The sequence below is a fragment of the Lycorma delicatula genome, chromosome 4, assembly GCF_047948215.1.
Source record: "Lycorma delicatula isolate Av1 chromosome 4, ASM4794821v1, whole genome shotgun sequence".
Lineage (NCBI taxonomy): Eukaryota > Metazoa > Arthropoda > Insecta > Hemiptera > Fulgoridae > Lycorma > Lycorma delicatula.
The window spans coordinates 86,852,752-86,872,018 of NC_134458.1; the positions used below are offsets into that span (position 1 = coordinate 86,852,752).

The following is a 19,267-nucleotide window of genomic DNA, read 5'->3' on the forward strand; positions in this document are numbered from 1 at the left end:
TTCTAGTTAAGATTTTTGATGCATGACTAGTTAAACTAATTGTTCTGTATTCTTCACATTTATCTGCCCCTGCTTTCTTTGGTATCATTACTGTAACACGTTTTTTGAAGTCTGACGGAAATTCCCCTTTTTCATAAATATTACACACCAGTTTGTATAATCTATCAATCGCTTCCTCACCTGCACTGCGCAGTAATTCTACAGGTATTCCGTCTATTCCAGGAGCCTTTCTGCCATTTAAATCTTTTAATGCTCTCTTAAATTCAGATCTCAGTATTGTTTCTCCCATTTCATCCTCCTCAACTTCCTCCTCTTCCTCTATAACACCATTTTCTAATTCATTTCCTCCGTATAACTCTTCAATATATTCCACCCATCTATCAACTTTACCTTTCGTATTATATATTGGTGTACCATCTTTGTTTAACACATTATTAGATTTTAATTTATGTACCCCAAAATTTTCCTTAACTTTCCTGTATGCTCCGTCTATTTTACCAATGTTCATTTCTCTTTCCACTTCTGAACACTTTTCTTTAATCCACTCTTCTTTCACCAGTTTGCACTTCCTGTTTATAGCATTTCTTAATTGCCGATAGTTCCTTTTACTTTCTTCATCACTAGCATTCTTATATTTTCTACGTTCATCCATCAGCTGCAATATATCGTCTGAAACCCAAGGTTTTCTACCAGTTCTCTTTATTCCGCCTAGGTTTGCTTCTGCTGATTTAAGAATTTCCTTTTTAACATTCTCCCATTCTTCTTCTACATTTTCTAACATATCTTTTTTACTCAGACCTCTTGCGCTGTCCTCCTCAAAAAATCTTCTTTACCTCCTCTTCCTCAAGCTTCTCTAAATTCCACCGATTCATCTGACACCTTTTCTTCAGGTTTTTAAACCCCAATCTACATTTCATTATCACCAAATTATGGTCGCTATCAATGTCTGCTCCAGGGTAAGTTTTGCAGTCAACGAGTTGATTTCTAAATCTTTGCTTAATCATGATATAATCTATCTGATACCTTGCAGTATCGCCTGGCTTTTTCCAAGTGTATATTCTTCTATTATGATTTTTAAATTGGGTGTTGGCAATTACTAAATTATACTTCGTGCAAAACTCTATAAGTCGGTCCCCTCTTTCATTCCTTTTGCCCAGCCCGTATTCACCCACTATATTTCCTTCCTTGCCTTTTCCAATGCTTGCATTCCAATCTCCAACTATTATTAAATTTTCATCTCCTTTTACGTGTTTAAGTGCTTCATCAATCTCTTCGTATACACACTCTACCTCATCATCATGGGCGCTTGTAGGCATATAGACGTTAACAATCGTTGTCGGTTTAGGTTTTGATTTTATCCTTATTACAATGATTCTATCGCTATGCGTCTTGAAATACTCCACTCTCCTCCCTATCTTCTTGTTCATCACGAAACCTACTCCTGCCTGCCCATTATTTGACGCTGAGTTAATTACTCTAAAATTACCTGACCAAAAGTCGCCTTCCTCTTCCCACCGAACCTCACTAATTCCTACTATATCCACATTCACCCTATCCCTATCCCTTTTTAAATTTTCTAGCCTACCAACCTTATTTAAGCTTCTAACATTCCACGCTCCGACTCATAGAATGTTATTTTTTAGTTTTCTGGTGACCCCTTCCTTAGTCCCCACCCGGAGATCCGAACGGGGGACTATTTTACCTCCGGAATATTTTACCAAGGAAGGCGCCTCCATTTTTGTTAAATGAAAATGCAGAGAGCTACATTTTCTTGGAAAAAAAACAGCTGTAGTTTTCCATTGCTTTCTGCTGCGCAGTACTCAGAGGACTGAGTGATGTTGATATGGCCGTTTAAGTCATTGTGACTCACGCCCCTAACAACTACTGAAAGAGCTGCTGCCCTCTTTCAGGAATTATTCCTTAGTCTGGCTCTCAACAGACCTCTCTGATATGGTTGCACCTTCGGTCCAGCTACTCTGTATCCCTGAGCGTTCAAGCCCCCTCACCAACGGCATGGTCTCATGATTCATAGAGGAGGAATTATTATGTATTTTAATTTTTATGTATTGCATATAATAAATTTTTGAAACACAGAAACATACTTTCAGTATAATATAAATTCATTTAGATATCACTTCGGGGTAAAACATTGTCACTTGAAAGAAAAACTATTTTTGGTAAAAAATAGAGTCTGTCTGACGTTTTACTTCTAGTGAATTTTACTGTTTCACACATTCTGATTATTTACACTTGAGAGCTAGGTGTAGAAAGGAACATCATTATTCTTAGAAACTATTTTATAATAAACAAAAATAATTATGAGAGTTAACATAGTAATATTTATAAAAAAGTTTAAATATAAAGGAAAACAATGGTATTTACAAATTATTTGCCTTTGTGTGATACACTCTGAAACAATCTCGTAAATACACTGCAACTTTACAGTCTGGGCACTACCAACTTGTTTCTTTTCTTACAGATTCATATGTTGATGCCCTTTTTCTGTCACTACAAACTTTACCTTTTCTTGTTGGCTATGCTTTTTTTTTTTCAGTAGGCAGACGTTTCTCCGGAAAGTATCTGCCTGTCAGACTGTTTGTTGATATTGCAGCTGGTGTTTCTTCTTGAAAAAGAGTACCACCTTTTTCAGCAAAGGTTTTACCAATTTCAATTAAATATTTTTGTAGTTTGCAATTTTTTCCTCTCATTTTAAGAGGATAAAATGCCTCTTGAGAGAAAAATATCCTCTCAAAATGAGAAGAAAAAATACAAACTACAGAACAACTATCAAAACATAATTTACTAAATGTTCAATAGACACAACCTCAATTTCTTTGTCAGAAGCAGAATTTTCTCCATTTCTATCCAAGACGAGATGGTCAGACAAGTTACACTCGTCCACAATATATTCTGTCTAAATTAGGAAGTATCTTGCTCTGGTCCGTGTGCCATTTGAGTTAAGAGACTATATGTGTGTTAAGAAAATAAATGGTTAAAAGAAAAGATAAAATAATTTTCTGAAAACAATTGTTTTCTTATGTAGAGTTATGTATAAAGTAGTTCTGAGTTGTTTCTTATGTTTAGTAAATATTGTGGTTAAAGGTAAAGAGTTAAAGTATAAGAATTCTTGACTATAAAAAAAATTTAAGGTTAAAGTATTTTTAGTGAGGTAGGATATTAATTACTAATTATCAAACAAAGTTCAAAAAGTGGCAGAACTGCTCAACTGAATATGATACAGTTATAATTATTAAGAACAATTGTATTATTAAGAATATCTACATATATACTATCTTAAACATTGTTTTAGAGTTTTTATAGACAGTTGGAGAGGTCATTTTCAGCAGTGTCTTTTCTGAAGAAAATAAATTTAATTTTGATTAGTAAATGTTAGTAATGCTCATTTTTGGTTTGATTTAGAGTTTAAAAATTTTCTGCCGTGTTTTGATCTGCTTTATAAAAGTCAACTTTCTTAAACTAATATTTGTTTTCAATCGCCTTTACATACATAATTTCCTTCTAAATTAAATTTCTGAAAAATTTGTTGCTAAGTTTTATTTGCTTATTGGCAATTTAAAATTAGTTCTCCACCAAATGTAAAAAGTTTATTTTTCATCTTGGTTTTTTTCAGTATTTTTAAAAAATTACTAAAGATATAGTCCTGGGACAGTGATATTTCAGATAAAATATCGTAGAAAATTATTAATTTATTCCTATAATTTATATTCTAAGAATTTTTATGTAGCATTATTTTATCTTTGGAGCAAAATTCAGGGCAAAATTTTTTGCTAGTTGTAACTTAAAAAGAAAGTGTTTCTGATCACATGGAATTTTAATTTTTAATGATTTGAGAATGCTTTCGAGGGCTGGTGGTAAACTACTTGATTCAATCTGTATTAAAGTTTGGTCAAACTTATTGCTACTTATTAATCATTCTTACTTATAAGAATGATTAATCTGATTATTCCTGGAGAGTATCATCTCCTTTCAATAAATAATATTTTATTTTGATTTTTTTTGTTCTAAATAATTGCTTGTTTTTGAAAATAATTTTTTTCCAATGTTGAAATCTTGTTTCTAATTATCTTTGTGTTGGTAATTGGGTTTTATAGCATTAAATCATCATAACAAAAATTGTTTATAGCTATAGATTTATTAAACACTGCCTTTTGAAAAATAAATTCTATTTATCCACATGGTATGTAATCAATGTTAACACACTGTGATTGAAAAAAGCATGTTTTAAATAACATTTATATTTTAACTTCAAAGAAAAATATACATTAGTCTCTGTAAAACATGACATGTCGAATCATACATTTTATTTCAGATAAGGATCACAAAGTATATGGATTTTGTTCTCATACAAGTATTGATCAGTTAACTGCTACAATAGTTTGTTAGAGAGGGCTTTTTCTGGACAGATTTGAAGCCCCAGCTTTATTTAGTAGGAACTACAGCCATTAGGCTATAGTGCAGTCACTAGATAGGAAACAGTCCATAAGAGTTAGTTCACAGGCAGCCAACCCCCCCTGTACGGATCCACTGGCTTTTCAGGTTTAGTTTGCTAAGCATGGAGACCTAGCAGGGTCAGACCTGCACCAACAGAACTATTGATGGAGAAGAAGAGACTAAGTGTAAGGAAAATGAGGTTGGGGAAATAGTACAATCTGTCATAGTTGATCAAGGTAGTTTACTGTCCTGACTGGCATTGAAGGTCCTTGGAAGGTTAATGTGTTTTACATTATTTCATAATACTTTAGAAATAACTTAATTTATTCATTAGTGTTCATAAAATATTTTTCTTTCTGTGCATTTATGCAACTTCACATGTTTTTATATCTTTTTATTTGAACTTAACTTCCAAATTCATAATTAATTTAAGCCTTACCTTATGTTGTTTATTCCTGGAGAGTATCATCTCCTTTCAATAAATAATATTTTTTTTTTTTTTTTGTTCTAAATAATTGTCAGTTAAGTAAAAAGTACTGTTTTTGTTTCAGTGAACAAAGAGGAACAATACGAACAAACTGCTTGGATTGCTTAGATCGAACAAATTGTGTCCAAACCTTCTTTGGCCTTCAGGTATATATTGAAATTTTTTTTATGCTCTATTTACAATCTAAGTAACGTACTTTTGGGTTTTTATTTATTTGGCTATGCACTAAATAGTTTTCTTACCAATAAGCATTATTATCCACATTCATATGACATCTGACTGAACAACACAATATGTATTTTGGTACACATGTGATTTTGTTAGTTATTAGTTAATATTTAGTCATTAGTTTATCTTATTTAACTGTTTCTGCATATCTTTACTAATAACTTTGGTTTTCAGTCTAATTTTTTCTTAGGTTATATCATTCTTGTGCTGTAGAGAAATTAAATTATGATTACGTTTACACTTGGATTTTATTCAAGTGGCTGAGAAATAATTATTATGATTATTTCTATCTTGTCTTTTTAAATAAAACATATTTGTTTTATTTTAGTTTTACAAAATTAATTTAATGTTTAACATTAACATTACTGTGAAATTAAATGGGCAAGCTCATTTACTTTTACATTCAGCTTCATTCATTAAAAGTAAATAGCTTAACTGTCCTTAAAATTTAAGGACAGTTAATAATATTTTATTTTAATTAAATTCTTAATTGTATGTTTTAAAATAAACAGATGCTTGGTAAACAACTGCATTTACTGGAATTAACAGAAAAACCTCAAATTATATCAAGATTTGAGGAAATATTTAGACAAATGTGGGTTAACAATGGTAATGAAGTTAGTAAGATATATGCGGGTACTGGAGCAATCAGTGGTGGATCCAAAGTAAGTATTTCCAATTATTAAGGTATTATTAAACATGTTTTGTCAGTAAAACATTTTTTATTTTAAAAGAATGAGTGTGTACAATGGATTGAACTGTTACTCCAATCAAAAACGCCATTACAGATGTAGCAGACTCATTAATTCAGAATTTGTACACTTCACTTATAAGAATTTATAGAACCTACTATTTCTGAAGATCTTATCTGTTGATGAAGTAAATTATTTTTTTATATTCTTTGCTAATAAAAAAAAAAATGAATCAAAAGACTACACATTAACTGCATATTATTGTGCTAGTGAATCAAGGGTTCCAAGGAAAAATGAAGGGATTAAATTAAGTTGTAGAATAGTGAAAGGGAATTTGTTAAAAAAAACAAGCTAAAAACAGTAGAAAAATATTCTTGACAAGCCTTAGTCTACACTGAAAAGTTAGTCAGAAGATTGTTGCTTCAGTTATATGTTTCATTGGAAGCAAACTTCGATACTATTTTAAAAACGAAGCTCTTTTAAGTTTTTATTTACATTATATCATTATTCACTTTATTAATAATATTTAATTTATTTTAGTACTCTCTCTCTGTTTTAATAAAATATACTTTATTTTACTTGTAGATAAAATGCATTGATATATGCGTATAGCAATTTGTGATCAAATACAAAACATCTAGTTTTAACCTACATTTAGATTGTGTTAAGGCATCATGTCTGACTATACACTCATTTGTATGATCCATACTTCTAATTATTCCTTTCTAAAAAAAAAATTAAGATAAAGATAATAATAATAACAAAACGCTAAGTTTTTATAAAATACTCGTAATTAAATTTTTTTTACAAAAATGTATATTGTCAATTTTTTTCTAAAAACTTTTATGTACTTAAATGCTACAAGTAATAATTGGATTAAAATTACACCATAATGTTGATGTAAGCACTACACTTTTAACTTGGTTGATGTATAAGTTTTTAAGTTCATATGTACTAAAACGTTCCAGCATTTCTAGAATGAAATGAAAATAAATGACTGGCTTTTCTAGGAAATTTGTACAAAAGTCTGGCATTAAAAGCAATGATAACATATTGAATCCATTGTCCTATTTTTCATTTATGATAATAAATTATTTGTTTTCTATTGAAACAGTATGTAATGTAAAACTCACCTGTTGCTATAAAACTGTTGCTATAAAAACCGTGAAAATACAGTTTTAAGATTTTTTATTTTATTAATTTTATTTTAATCAAGAAGATTGATATTTGTGTAGTAAAAAGTGAAATTATTAGTAAGAGATGAGTGTCATGATAAATACTGTGTTGGTGGAAAGTGATTCATTTATATACTAATCTTAATAAATAAATCATCTGATAAACTATTAACTCGTCAATTGAGAGATGTATTTTAATTCTTATACCATCTTTATTATTAATTGACATTCAAAAATATTTATAATATTGTATGTTATAATATAAATTTTTTTTCTATTTTTACGGCCTCCATGGTACTGATCACTTAATCAAGGTTAGGGAAGGTGATTCAGTTTCCTGTTCTCCAAGTATTTCTTCATTCTGTCAAATCTTGCCTTTCCTAATTCCTCTGAAATCACCTATCCTGTCTGTTTTCTGTCCTTGGTTTTTAGTCTGGTTTGTTTGTCTTTTAGGATTCCCATTTTCCCTGTTTTTTCCTTCAGGTCTGCTACTTTTATCCCCAGTGTTTCCATGCCTTCTTGTATTTCTGCTAGCGAGTTAATTTTGTTCTTGCGGTCCCATAGTTTTTCTGTTACTTGTCTTGATATTCTATTGCCTGGAGTTCTGATTAAGTGTCCAATGAAGGAGGAAATCCTTTTCTTTTTGATTGTGCTTGTTTCAGGCTCCATTTCCTTAACCGCCTCATTCAATATTATCTTCCAGTGCCCTTTGTAGTATTTTTCGTTTATACAGGTCCTTGCTATTTTTCTTTTGAGTTTATAATTTAGTCTGTGTATGTTGTGTGGCTTGTTTTGAATATATTTTCACTACCTTATATTATTACAGGTTGGATGACTTTTGTAATGTTTGGGTTTCGTGGCTATTTGAGAGGTATTTTTTGTTGTATTTGTTGTTAGTGAGTTTTGTGTGTGCTATTGTTTGTTGATTATACTCCCCTCCATGTGGTTTCTCATAAGTTGTATGTTATGATTTCTCCTAAGTACTTGAATTTTTCTACTATTTTAATTTCTTGATTATTTACTGACATCTTGTTTGTAAGTGGGGAGTTAGTAATGAAATTATTGTGTTTCTTCAAATGGAATTTTTAAGCCTATTCTCCGTGCTATCTCCTGCAGTGAACTTCTCTGTTTTTGGCTTCTTGAATGTTATTTGTCAGGAGATCATCAGCAAAGCCTAGACAGTTTAGTTTTATGTTTTCTTTCTTTCTTTCTCCCGAATATGTTTTTAGGATTTACTTCATACCACTTCCTCATTATGAATTCCAAGGTGCAGTTGAACAAGAGCAGGGGTAGTCCATCTCCCTGTTTCAGCCCTGTGCATATGAATTGGCGTGAAAATTCTCCTCTAAATTTTACTTTAGACATTGTGCTGGTTAATGTTAGTTCTTTTATTTTGGTTAGTGGGTGGAGTCCTAGATGTCTCAGAATCTGTAGCATCATGGGTCTGTGAATAAAATCGTAGGCTTTAGTCTAGAATTGTTATGGCTGGTGGTTTGCCCATTCTCTTGTAATATGCCATCACCAACTCTAATGTTATTATTTGTTCTGGTAGCTTCTCTGTGGCCTGAATCCTCCCTGATAGTCGCCTAGTTCTTCCTCTAATTGGTCTTTAATTCTGTTGCATAGGATTCTTGAGAAGTTTTCTCCGTGCAATCTAGAAGAGAGATCCCTCTATAGTTGTATGGATTGCTGTTTTCACCCTTTTTTGCAGTACGGTATTATTGCTTTTCTCCAGTGTTCTGGGAATTTTCCAGTTTGCCAGATTTTTTTATTGTCATGTGAAAGTGATGTCTTAGTTTTCTTGCCTGCATAGTTCCACATTTCTGCAAAAGTTTGGTCTTCTCCACTGGCTTTATAATATTTAAGTTCTTTAAGGGCCTTTCATACTTCTTGTATTGTTGGGAGGGGGGTTATCTTTTCTGTCTTTGTTTAAATTAGTGTGCCTGTGTTTATTTCTAGGGGTTTTGTGAGATCCTCAAGTTATAATTTATTGCTTGCTTTTGCCATTATGTTTGTGTTTTCTTTGTTATTGTGTGCTTGTCTATCATTTTTAGCTTTAGTGTGGGGGGGGGGGTTCATACCTTTGTAGTTATTTACTGAATGTTTTGTAATAGTCTCTTAAGTTGGTTTTATGATAATTTTCTTCTATTGAGTTTAGGAGTTCTTGTGATCATCTATTAATTTTCCTTATTGTGTTGAAGAACAATTTTCTGGTGTTTTTCAATTGGTTGGTGTTTTCTTCCATTTTTTGGCTTTGGAACTTTAACCATGCTCTTTGTCTTTCTTCGTGCATTTTATCACACTTAGAGTTCCACCATAGATGCTCTTTACAGGGGGTTTTAAGCACCAGTGTGTTTGTTATGTTTTTAAGTGTTGGACTGATTTCTTCCAGATTGTCTGTTAATTTTATGTTTTTATCTATTTCTTCTTGATACTTCTCACTTTCGATTATTTGAAATGGGTCATAGTTTTCCTTCATCTCCCTGTGTTGTTTTTTCTTCTTTTTTGTGACGTGAATCTTATTTTTATTTTGATTAGGTAGTGGTCAGATCCAGTCTATTCCTCTTAGGACTTTGACATTGCAATTATCAGTTTCCTTTTAAAGTATGTAGAATTAGATATGAGGTTATATGTCCTACAGACTTCCACTAGTCTTTATCTGTTTTTCTTGGTCCTTTTCTGTAGCATCCAATTTCTGATGATATCTCTGTATCTTCTTTCTCTGCCCAGTTGGACATTAAAATCTCCTATTAGAATTTTGGTGTGATTTCTATTTATTTGGTTTATTGTTTGGTTGAGGAGTTCCCAGAAGTTTTCAACTTCTTTTTTAGATTTATTGTAGTAATTTTTATCATTAGTTGAAGCATGGGCATTTATGATTGTGTAAATTTTATTCATGGCGTTTAGTGTGATGGTTGCTATTCTTCGGTATTGTTCTTTAAAATTTACTGTGGTGTCTATTATTTTTAAATTTACTAGAAATCCAGTTCCAATAAATCCAGTTAATATAAATTTATAATAAAAGAAAAAACTGATAAGCAATTACATGTGATTAGTCTATTTTAATCATACACCGATTTGTCAATATTACGGTTTGAGATTCTGGGCTGAGGATAAAAAATAAGTTTAGCCAACGTAATAGTTTGAAATTTATTCTTTAAATAAATGATGCTGTTTATAATGTATTTGGTGGTTCATCATGAATTTAAACTGGTAAATATAATAATGTTTCTAGTTTATTTCTATTTCTGTTATCATTATTGTTGACATTCAATTGAAAATCAAAACCAAAAACGGTTTAAGGATCAAAAGAGATCTCTCAATCAGTGAATTTGTTTTATTACTTTTACTTGGTTATCCATTCATTAATCGCATCATATTTGTTTAATTTTTCTGGAGTTTTCAAGAACTGGTGCTATTGTTTCATATTGTGGTGTCAGCCAATGACTTGCAATGATACTGCATAGCACGTTTGGTGTTATTGCTTTTTATTATTCATTATACCTTTTAAGCTGCATTCCATTTGTCTATGTGAACATTTGGCAGTCAAAATAGCTCAGTTTATGTTAGAGACACTTTATTTGTTTGGAGATTGTGTTCTGTGTGTAATGATTATTTTTTCCTGAAGATTAAATTGCAGCAAATTTAAATTTATGAGCTACTTTCTCAAGTCTGTATACATATGGCAGTGTGATCTTGATTTTTTCTTTGTATCCACTGTGATTCTGCTGATCATACTTTTGATAGCAAAACACCTTGTAGCAGTTAGTTTGCATATGGTTGAATAGTTTAAGGTGTAGTGAACGTGTCTGTACATCACTGTTAGGTTTCTGTATATTTTCAAAGCATGCTTTTGTTGGTTGCTATTTGTGATGGTGTTGTAAGAAAATTAATCTTTTTATTGTGTTCATACTCTGTTGTAAAATTTATTCTATAGTATTTTGTTTGTGTATGTTAATTCTTCACACTGTTCTATATCGCTTTGGTACTGCAAGATGGGTTCACCAACATATCTGTGCACATTTATTGTTATGTGGCCGTGCTTATTCTTAGTGAGTATATGTGTTGGAAAAATATTTCTCTAAGATGCTGGAATAGGAGCATCCATAGAAAGCCCATCAGATTGTTGTAATATTATTTTGGGAATATAAAGCCATTTTGATTTGTAATAATATTAAATGTATTGTCAGTATTAACACATTTATTGTGTTTGAGGTTTTTAACACATTGTGTTAGTATTTTGTTTGGATTTGCTGCAGTGTAATACAAATTCCTGTCATCTTGCAACCTGGTGATCTTTGTAGTGCAATACAAGACTTTTAGTTTCTGCAAGTCGATTGCAGCACCACCCCATATGTTAACTCCCATACTTTCTTAAATATCCCTCAGGATTATCTACAGCTCTTGCATAGAGTATTGTTACACTTAAGCCATACAGGTATTAATTAGACTGAGAACTATATAGGTGATTGACATCTTTTCCATACTACCGGCTCTAATTTATTATGTCAACAAATTATAAAATTGAATGATGCCATATAGATCTATAGGATCCTGTACCACACTATTGAGATCTGAAATAAACATTTTGCAGTAAAGGACATCAGGTACCTATATGTGTTTTACTCTTCCATGAAGATAATCAAATCTATAATTCCATTAGTAAATTTAAAAATATGTATTAAATACAAATTCTGAAAATACATGTGCTACACCATAGAAGAGTTCAGGTCAAGTTACCCAGCACTGCAGAAATACCTGTACAGGTACTCTGGACCTATACCACAGTTAAGATGTTTATGGAGAATTTTTCTTGTAATAAAATGTTATTGTATAAATTTCTACTTCAAATGATCATGATGTTGATTATGAGCTTTATTAATGATTATTTATCTTGTTTATAGGGTTAGGTGTGTGCTGTTTATTATATATATGTTAGTGTATTTTCTGATTATCTTTTCTATTTGTTGGACAAGTTTTTGAGCAGTTGCTTTTTTATGAATTATAACTGGGAATATAGGAATTATATAGAATACAAGTTTGTCTATATTTAGAAAGGTTTGGTGGAGTTAATTTGTTTTAAATGTTTTTTGTTTGATATTATGTTTGAATTTATTAATGATATCCTTAACTGTGATTTTGAATCTGTTTCTTGATTCTTTCAAAGTTCTGCAATATTTTATAAATTTAATTTACAAAATATTTATGTGTTTTACTTAAATAAATATTTTGTAGATTAAAAATATTTAGTATTATGTGAAATATATACCACCAAAACACAGTCATAGATAAGTTAAACTTACCATATTAATTCTCAACATCTAGTTTTCATGGTATCCTGCATCTTCAGTTGGTATTAGATTTTATATCTATTACATTAAAAAATATTTTTTTAATTGTTTGTAATTTTATTAGAATTATGTTTTATATTTTGAAACTTTTGAATAATATTATGAATATACATGTAAATTTTGCTGACCAGTACTGGAACGATTTAATCCTTAAAACATAGTATTTTTCTTTGTTCTAATGTCATTATTGCCAACTGTTAGATTGTATTCTTATTATGTTTCTAATTAATTCATCATCTCTGAATTTTATTATGATAAATTAGTATTCAAGATTATATCTATATATATTATCACCCCCAACTCTGGGGGCCGGTCTGCCAAAATTACATAAAATAAATAATCCTATAAGACCTTTAATAAATTCTAAAACAGCACTTGCATATTTCTTAGCTAAAATAATAAATAAAATACTTAGAATAAAAATTATTCTAACTCATAAATATAATGTAAAAAATGGTTATGAAGTGATAAATAAATTAAATTTTATTAAAGTTAATTATGACAAAAAATGGTAAGTTATAATATCATTAACATGTATTATAATATACCAATTGACAATAGAAATAATAAATATAGATTAAATGAAACCCCAGAATATACCAATGCATTAATCACTATCAAAAGAAATATTTGTCTTCAAAATTACTTTGAATATGAAATTAATTGTTATTTACAAACAGAAGGCTTACCAATGGGATCACCTGTATCTACTACTATGTCTTAGATATTTATACAAGATGTTGAAGAGAAAATAGTTCATGGCATATTAAATACACACCAAATATTATTGTGGATAAGATATGTAAATGATATTTTCAAAACTTTCAAAATATAAAACATAATTTTGAATAAAATGACGAACAGTTAAAAGAATATGTTTTAGTTTAATAAGTATAGGATTTTATATCAACTAAAGATGCGGGATACTGCGAAAACTAGTTACTAGAAATTAAAATGGTAAGTTTAACTTATCTAATTATTGTATTTTGGTGGTTTATATTTAATGTAATATTAAATTTTATTAACACAGTGGTCAATATGTTAATGAATTATTTGCATATTCAAAAAATTATTAAAATTATTTCTGTGCAAAATAAATGTTTGCTATTATTTAAAAAAGATTTTAGCAATACTTTCATTGGTTCTGTATAAGCTAACATTGTGTTATGGTTACTTATTTGTCCAATTGATTTGTTTACAGTTTATTGATGGAGCACGTTCTGCTGCTAGAACTATTCAGAACAATATTTTAGATTACAGCAAGCAAGAAGCCATTGATATACTTCTTTTAGGAAATACATTAAATAGTGAACTTGCAGATAGAGCTCGTATTCTGCTTCCACCAAATTTATTGCATGGTATTAATCAATCTCTTTTATTTATAATAATATAATAATTGTTATTATTTTTTTTGTTGTAAATTAAAATGCAATTGTTCCATTCTTTTCTCTGTATAAAGCATGGATACAAATTCTTCCTGTCTTGGGACGGTAAGAATCATTGGTATGCTTACTGTCTTCGGACATTAGTGAGAATGATGATTAATTATATATTAGCCTTTTTAACATGGCACATTTAAATTCAAACAATTTATATGTAAATAATAGTTATGTTTACGAACTACATAACATAAGCACTATTCCATTATTAAAAATACTTTTTAGCACATAAAATATTAATTTAATCAAACTAAATTTTTATTCTGTAAAAGAAGAGAAATGGATGAAAGCAAACTTTAATTTGCACTACTGTAAAATGTATGAACTGGTTACATACATAGTAATTTCACTTTGAGGGACTTTTGGAAAATTAAAGAGAGATTTGCCATAAAAGTTAAGTTTAAATTATTGTGACAGCATATTGCGAGGATAAATATTCTCATCATATGCTTGAGGGGGGATGAAAGCAGCTACAGCTATGGATACATACAGTATGCATTTTCAATAGTTATAAATTATAATTGTTAGCATCTCACTTTTTAGACTGTTGCTATTCTTAGCTTTATTTATTATTTAACTCTTTACATGTATGATGGAAATTCTGACAACGATATAGACATTTTAAATCGCCTCCTTCAATTTTTATCTTGTTTTTAATGAGTGTCTCACACAAATCTGGCTAATGTGGTTACTTATATGGAAAAGATAAATAATAATATTAAAGCTAAAAATGTATTCATTATTTAAATTGTAAAATAATGTATTCCTTAAGAAAAAATGATTTATCTGTTTATTTGCAAAGCTTGAATGCTAATTACGATGATACATAAATAGACCAAAACTTTGTGACGATTTACTACACAGTCAAAAGTTGACCTGAATTAGTCACATAATGAAATGGAGAAATGAAATTGGGCACATGAAAATTAACTAAACGGCTATTTTACGTATTTTGCTATTTGTCTATACCCACTGAAATGGACGAGAGATAATTAGTAACAGAAAACAAATACTTTAATGAACAACTATTTTTTAATTATAAATACTGAAACTAATAAAAATTATATAAAAATATATTGATGAAAGTATATTCATACTTTTTAGTTTATTTTAAAAAAGAAGCCCAGGAACATTCAACATTTTTAATAGAAGTTCCATTATATAAGTTAACCCTGTTTATTTTTCTTTAGAATTTCAACTTATATATTTGGATTTACATAGCTAGTTACTTCAATTGAAGAAATGGATTAACCTTTTGCCTGTAGAGAATAAGAAAGACTCAATGGGCTTCCCTACAAATAATGTAAAAAAAAGACATAAAATAAAATAAAGTACTGTAATAAAGACATGACCAAAAATTGTTCAATGTACTGTCTTAACACTTAACTCAAAATTCAGGTAAAACATTTGCTGTAAACAAAAAATGAAATAATCATTATGTCACAGGTATATCGTTAACTAATACATTACATGCATCATTGAAAATTGTGTAAATATTAAATAGATTTTGTCTCCTCTTCTAATAATATTCTTTTTATAACTACAATGAAATGTTGTTAAATTGATTTTAAAAACTCATCTCTTGAAAATGTGTTTCTTTTTATATTATGAAGTGAGTAATTTTTTAAATGCTTTAAAAAAAAGAATGTGTTAATTTTGTTAGTCTGTACAATTTTGGTTTTTCATCGCTATAAATTCCTTAACTGTTTGTTACTACATTTATGAAGAATTTTAGTCTCCTTTGTCATTATATTTACTAATTTCACTATATCATTAAGTATATAAGGAAGAAGATGCCAAAAAAAAAATTATTGTTACTGTAAAGATTGGCTTCCATTTTCCAGAGCAGTATTTAACCTCAAGGCCAGTTTCATGAAACAATCTATAGAGGTTTTGTTGTAATGTGATTAGCCAGTGGAAAACGGCAAATACACAATCAAACAATTCTCTATACATAATTACAATTATACATGAACATTTATTTTTATATTTCTGTTTTTAGTTACATATGATTTTGTATAATATAAAACAGTTTAAGACAATGAAAACTTTACTTGATTACCTTTCTTTAGCATACTTTATATTTTTATTTATTATTAATCTCCCTTTTAATCCTAACCTCTGCAGCAGAGTACACACTACCATTTACCAAGATGATTCTTAGGTAAATAGAGTACACACTACCATTTACCAAGATGATTCTTAGGTAAATCCCAGTCAGCCTTGGCATTTTTCAAATGCTGCAAAATTTCCACACCATATTCCCTTTTGGATAAGCTTCAAGTATTTTATAGTAAATAATTCATTAATTAAAAAAGTAATAAAAAAGAAATCTCTAATATGAAAGGTTTGAAAAATATCTCATTAAATTTCTAACCTCATTTATATAAGCCATATAACATTAGTTGATTAACCCTTATTGTGAATAGTAATGTTTTGATATAACTATAGACATCATTCACAGCATTGTACTTTTGTTATTAAATTGATAATCATTTATATTTTTATAAAATCCAATGTGGTAGTAATTTTAGAATTTTTATGCATAATGGTATTCTAATTTTAGTTCATGCTTTTATTATTAAATGAATTTCTATTTTTTAGCACCAACAAATGTCTTAAGAGAAATGTGCAAAAGGTCAGGAGAGTACTTATTACCGATGAAAATACGTGTGTCTGTTGGAACATATAATGTTAATGGAGGGAAACATTTTCGTAGTGTCGTTTATAAAGAATTGTCTCTATCTGATTGGCTTTTAGATATGGCCAAATCGCAAAACAGATCAAGTAAGTTTTCCTTTAATCTACTTAGTTTTTTAATTGTATACGTAGTAATGTATTTAGACCAATAGCTTCTATATGTATCATTGGCAGGGCACTTAATCTAAAATTCATCAAATTTCTGAAATTGCTCCAAGAGAATATTAGGCTAACCATAGATGTTAAAAAAATAGCTACAACTGTTGTAACATGACAATACGCAGATCCATGCACCTGTTTTTTACTTTTAGAAACATAACTTATCTCCCATCTCCTTTATTCACTGGATTTCTGAAGGTGAAGAATGTTTTAATGAAAATTTTAAACTTTTAAGGAGAATCAGAAAAAAATTATTGGAGACTCAAGCATGCTAACAAAAAAACTTTCAGAATTTGCTTAGAAGGTGGAAAAGGTGAATTATTAGTGTTTGGACTTCCAAACAAACTACTCTGAAGGTAATGAATGTGAATAGAGCTTAAAATTAGCCAAGTTTTTATTTTTATAGAGTTTTTAGGAACTTTTGTCTATTTCCTAAACTCTGTCTCAGACTCTCCATACTCGGAATGACACATTAACTACAACACAGTAGTGAAAATGATGTAAAATTATCTTTTATCTTTTTACCAACATGGCTGTCTTTGGTTCAGGCAGGCCTGTTTACAGTAGAAGATTTTCAGTGATGTGTGTATTGTTCTGATATATGGTCATTTAATTTAAGATTGGCTTTATTTCTATCAGATTTTAATCATTACAGTTATCAATTTACATTATTTTAGTTTGTAATTTTTTGTGTTTCATTAAAAACCCTTCTGATGACTTTCAGTGTTCAAAGGAATTTGTAGAATATTGTAGCTAAACCCAGAAATCACTCAACTCAGAAATTTGGTATGCAAGCAAAGCCACGTACCATGTATTATACATCATAAAAAATATTAGTCTAAAGATTTAATTTTTAAAAATAATTTACATTGAAAATTAAAAAAAAAAGAATGTTTAAAGAAATCCTCCTCTTTTGTTTTAATATTGTATGTTGTGTTAAAAGAAAGATTTTAAATCTGTGTATTATTTATACAATGAGCTATACTACTTTCTGGAGTGAAATTATTTGAAAAGTTTGCATCTTCATCTATTCTTTACATGTCAACCCAGAAAATAAAAATATTAATTATGTTATCTTCTAATAGTGCATCAAGAATTTCTAACTAGATAAAATAAAAGTAGAAATTTTGGAGTTTTTTTGAGTTGCCAACAAAAACTTTTGTTTCAATCATAAGGATATATTTAACAAATAAAAATTTGTGACTAATATAATTAAAAGTATTGTTGTTTTTCTAAAAATGTTTACTATTAAAAATCTATTTAAAAAGTGAGATTTTTATTTATTACATTTTACTCTGGATTTAGAATATAATTCAAATTAGAAATCAAGATACATTAAACAATTTAACTTTTGAATTTATGAATAATATGTTTTATAATAGCATAATTTGTTGGTTTAATAGTAAGATGTTAAACTGCATTCCTTTTAAACTGATGTTTCACTTAATGGTATGCCATAAAAAAATTGCAAACAAGAAAACTGCTCCCTTTCCAGTCTTCTTTTGTGAGAATGTCATGAATTCCATTTTTGTACCAAATGATAATAAACACTTACTAATTTAGGCGGTTGGAAGATACTGATAATTTTTATATTCTGAAGATTTGGTAATGTTTTTGAAATGCTGATCAATAATGAGTACATAAATACCAAGAAAGACTTTTGTATTTGAAATTGTATAATTAATATTTTAAAGATTAATAAACCAGTACCCATTGTTCTTGAAATTAAATTTTTTATAACTGTTGCTTCCATTTGGATAGATTGATATAGTGCATACGATGAAAATAAAATCTTGCTTACATGAGGCAGACTCTTTGTGCAGGGCAATATATTACTTTTTTTCATAACATTAGGCGCTCATTCAAAAACTGAGTATTCTGCGATACATTGTGTTTAACTGTTTTCATAAATAGAAAAAATTCTTTCCACAATTAAAATTTGTTATCATTTTGTTTAATATCAGACAATAATTTCTTTAAAAATATTTAGCGTACTTAAAAATATTTCTTACTGTATACAGTACCAAAACGAATAATTTATTTTTGTATAAATATATTATTATTACACTCCCTCCATCAAGTGAATCGTAAAATGAATGACCATTTTATACGAATAAAGTTTATCAAAATATTTCATTTGAGTAATATTTAACTAAATATAAGTTATATTTAACTAAACATCATCATTAAATAATAGGCCTATACCCTAAAAATTATAATAATTTATTAATAGCTTAGTTTTATACATATTTATAGAATAGCTAAGTAATTTTCTTTTGCATTGTTGACTAATATTTAATATTAATATTTACTTTTCATTTTCAATAAACTGTTTTAGTTCAGTTCTTAGCATGTTCCAGTATGAATGGTATAGTTACTTACTTCTGTAATTTGAGACATATTAGTTAATGTTTTGTATGCAGTAATGAATTCGTATGTTTTTTGCATTTTTTTGTTAGTGAATTTTTTTTACAATGACAGAATTTAAATCCATAATTAAGAATAAAAAGTTCCATAGTCAAGCTCATGAAATAGTTAATAATATATACAGTTTTATGAAGAAAAAAGCTATAAAGTTAGGAAA

General features: G+C 29.0%; 1 protein-coding gene across 1 annotated transcript in view; it reads left to right on the forward strand.

Moving 5' to 3' along the window:
- LOC142323623 (synaptojanin-1-like) overlaps positions 1-19,267 on the forward strand; it is a 116,936-nt gene that overhangs the window by 59,950 nt on the left and 37,719 nt on the right. Inside the window, exons 8-11 of the mRNA XM_075363499.1 lie at positions 5,004-5,085; positions 5,680-5,832; positions 13,587-13,743; positions 16,429-16,611. Of these exons, the coding sequence (XP_075219614.1) occupies positions 5,004-5,085; positions 5,680-5,832; positions 13,587-13,743; positions 16,429-16,611 (575 nt within the window). The remainder of the gene's footprint in view (positions 1-5,003; positions 5,086-5,679; positions 5,833-13,586; positions 13,744-16,428; positions 16,612-19,267) is intronic.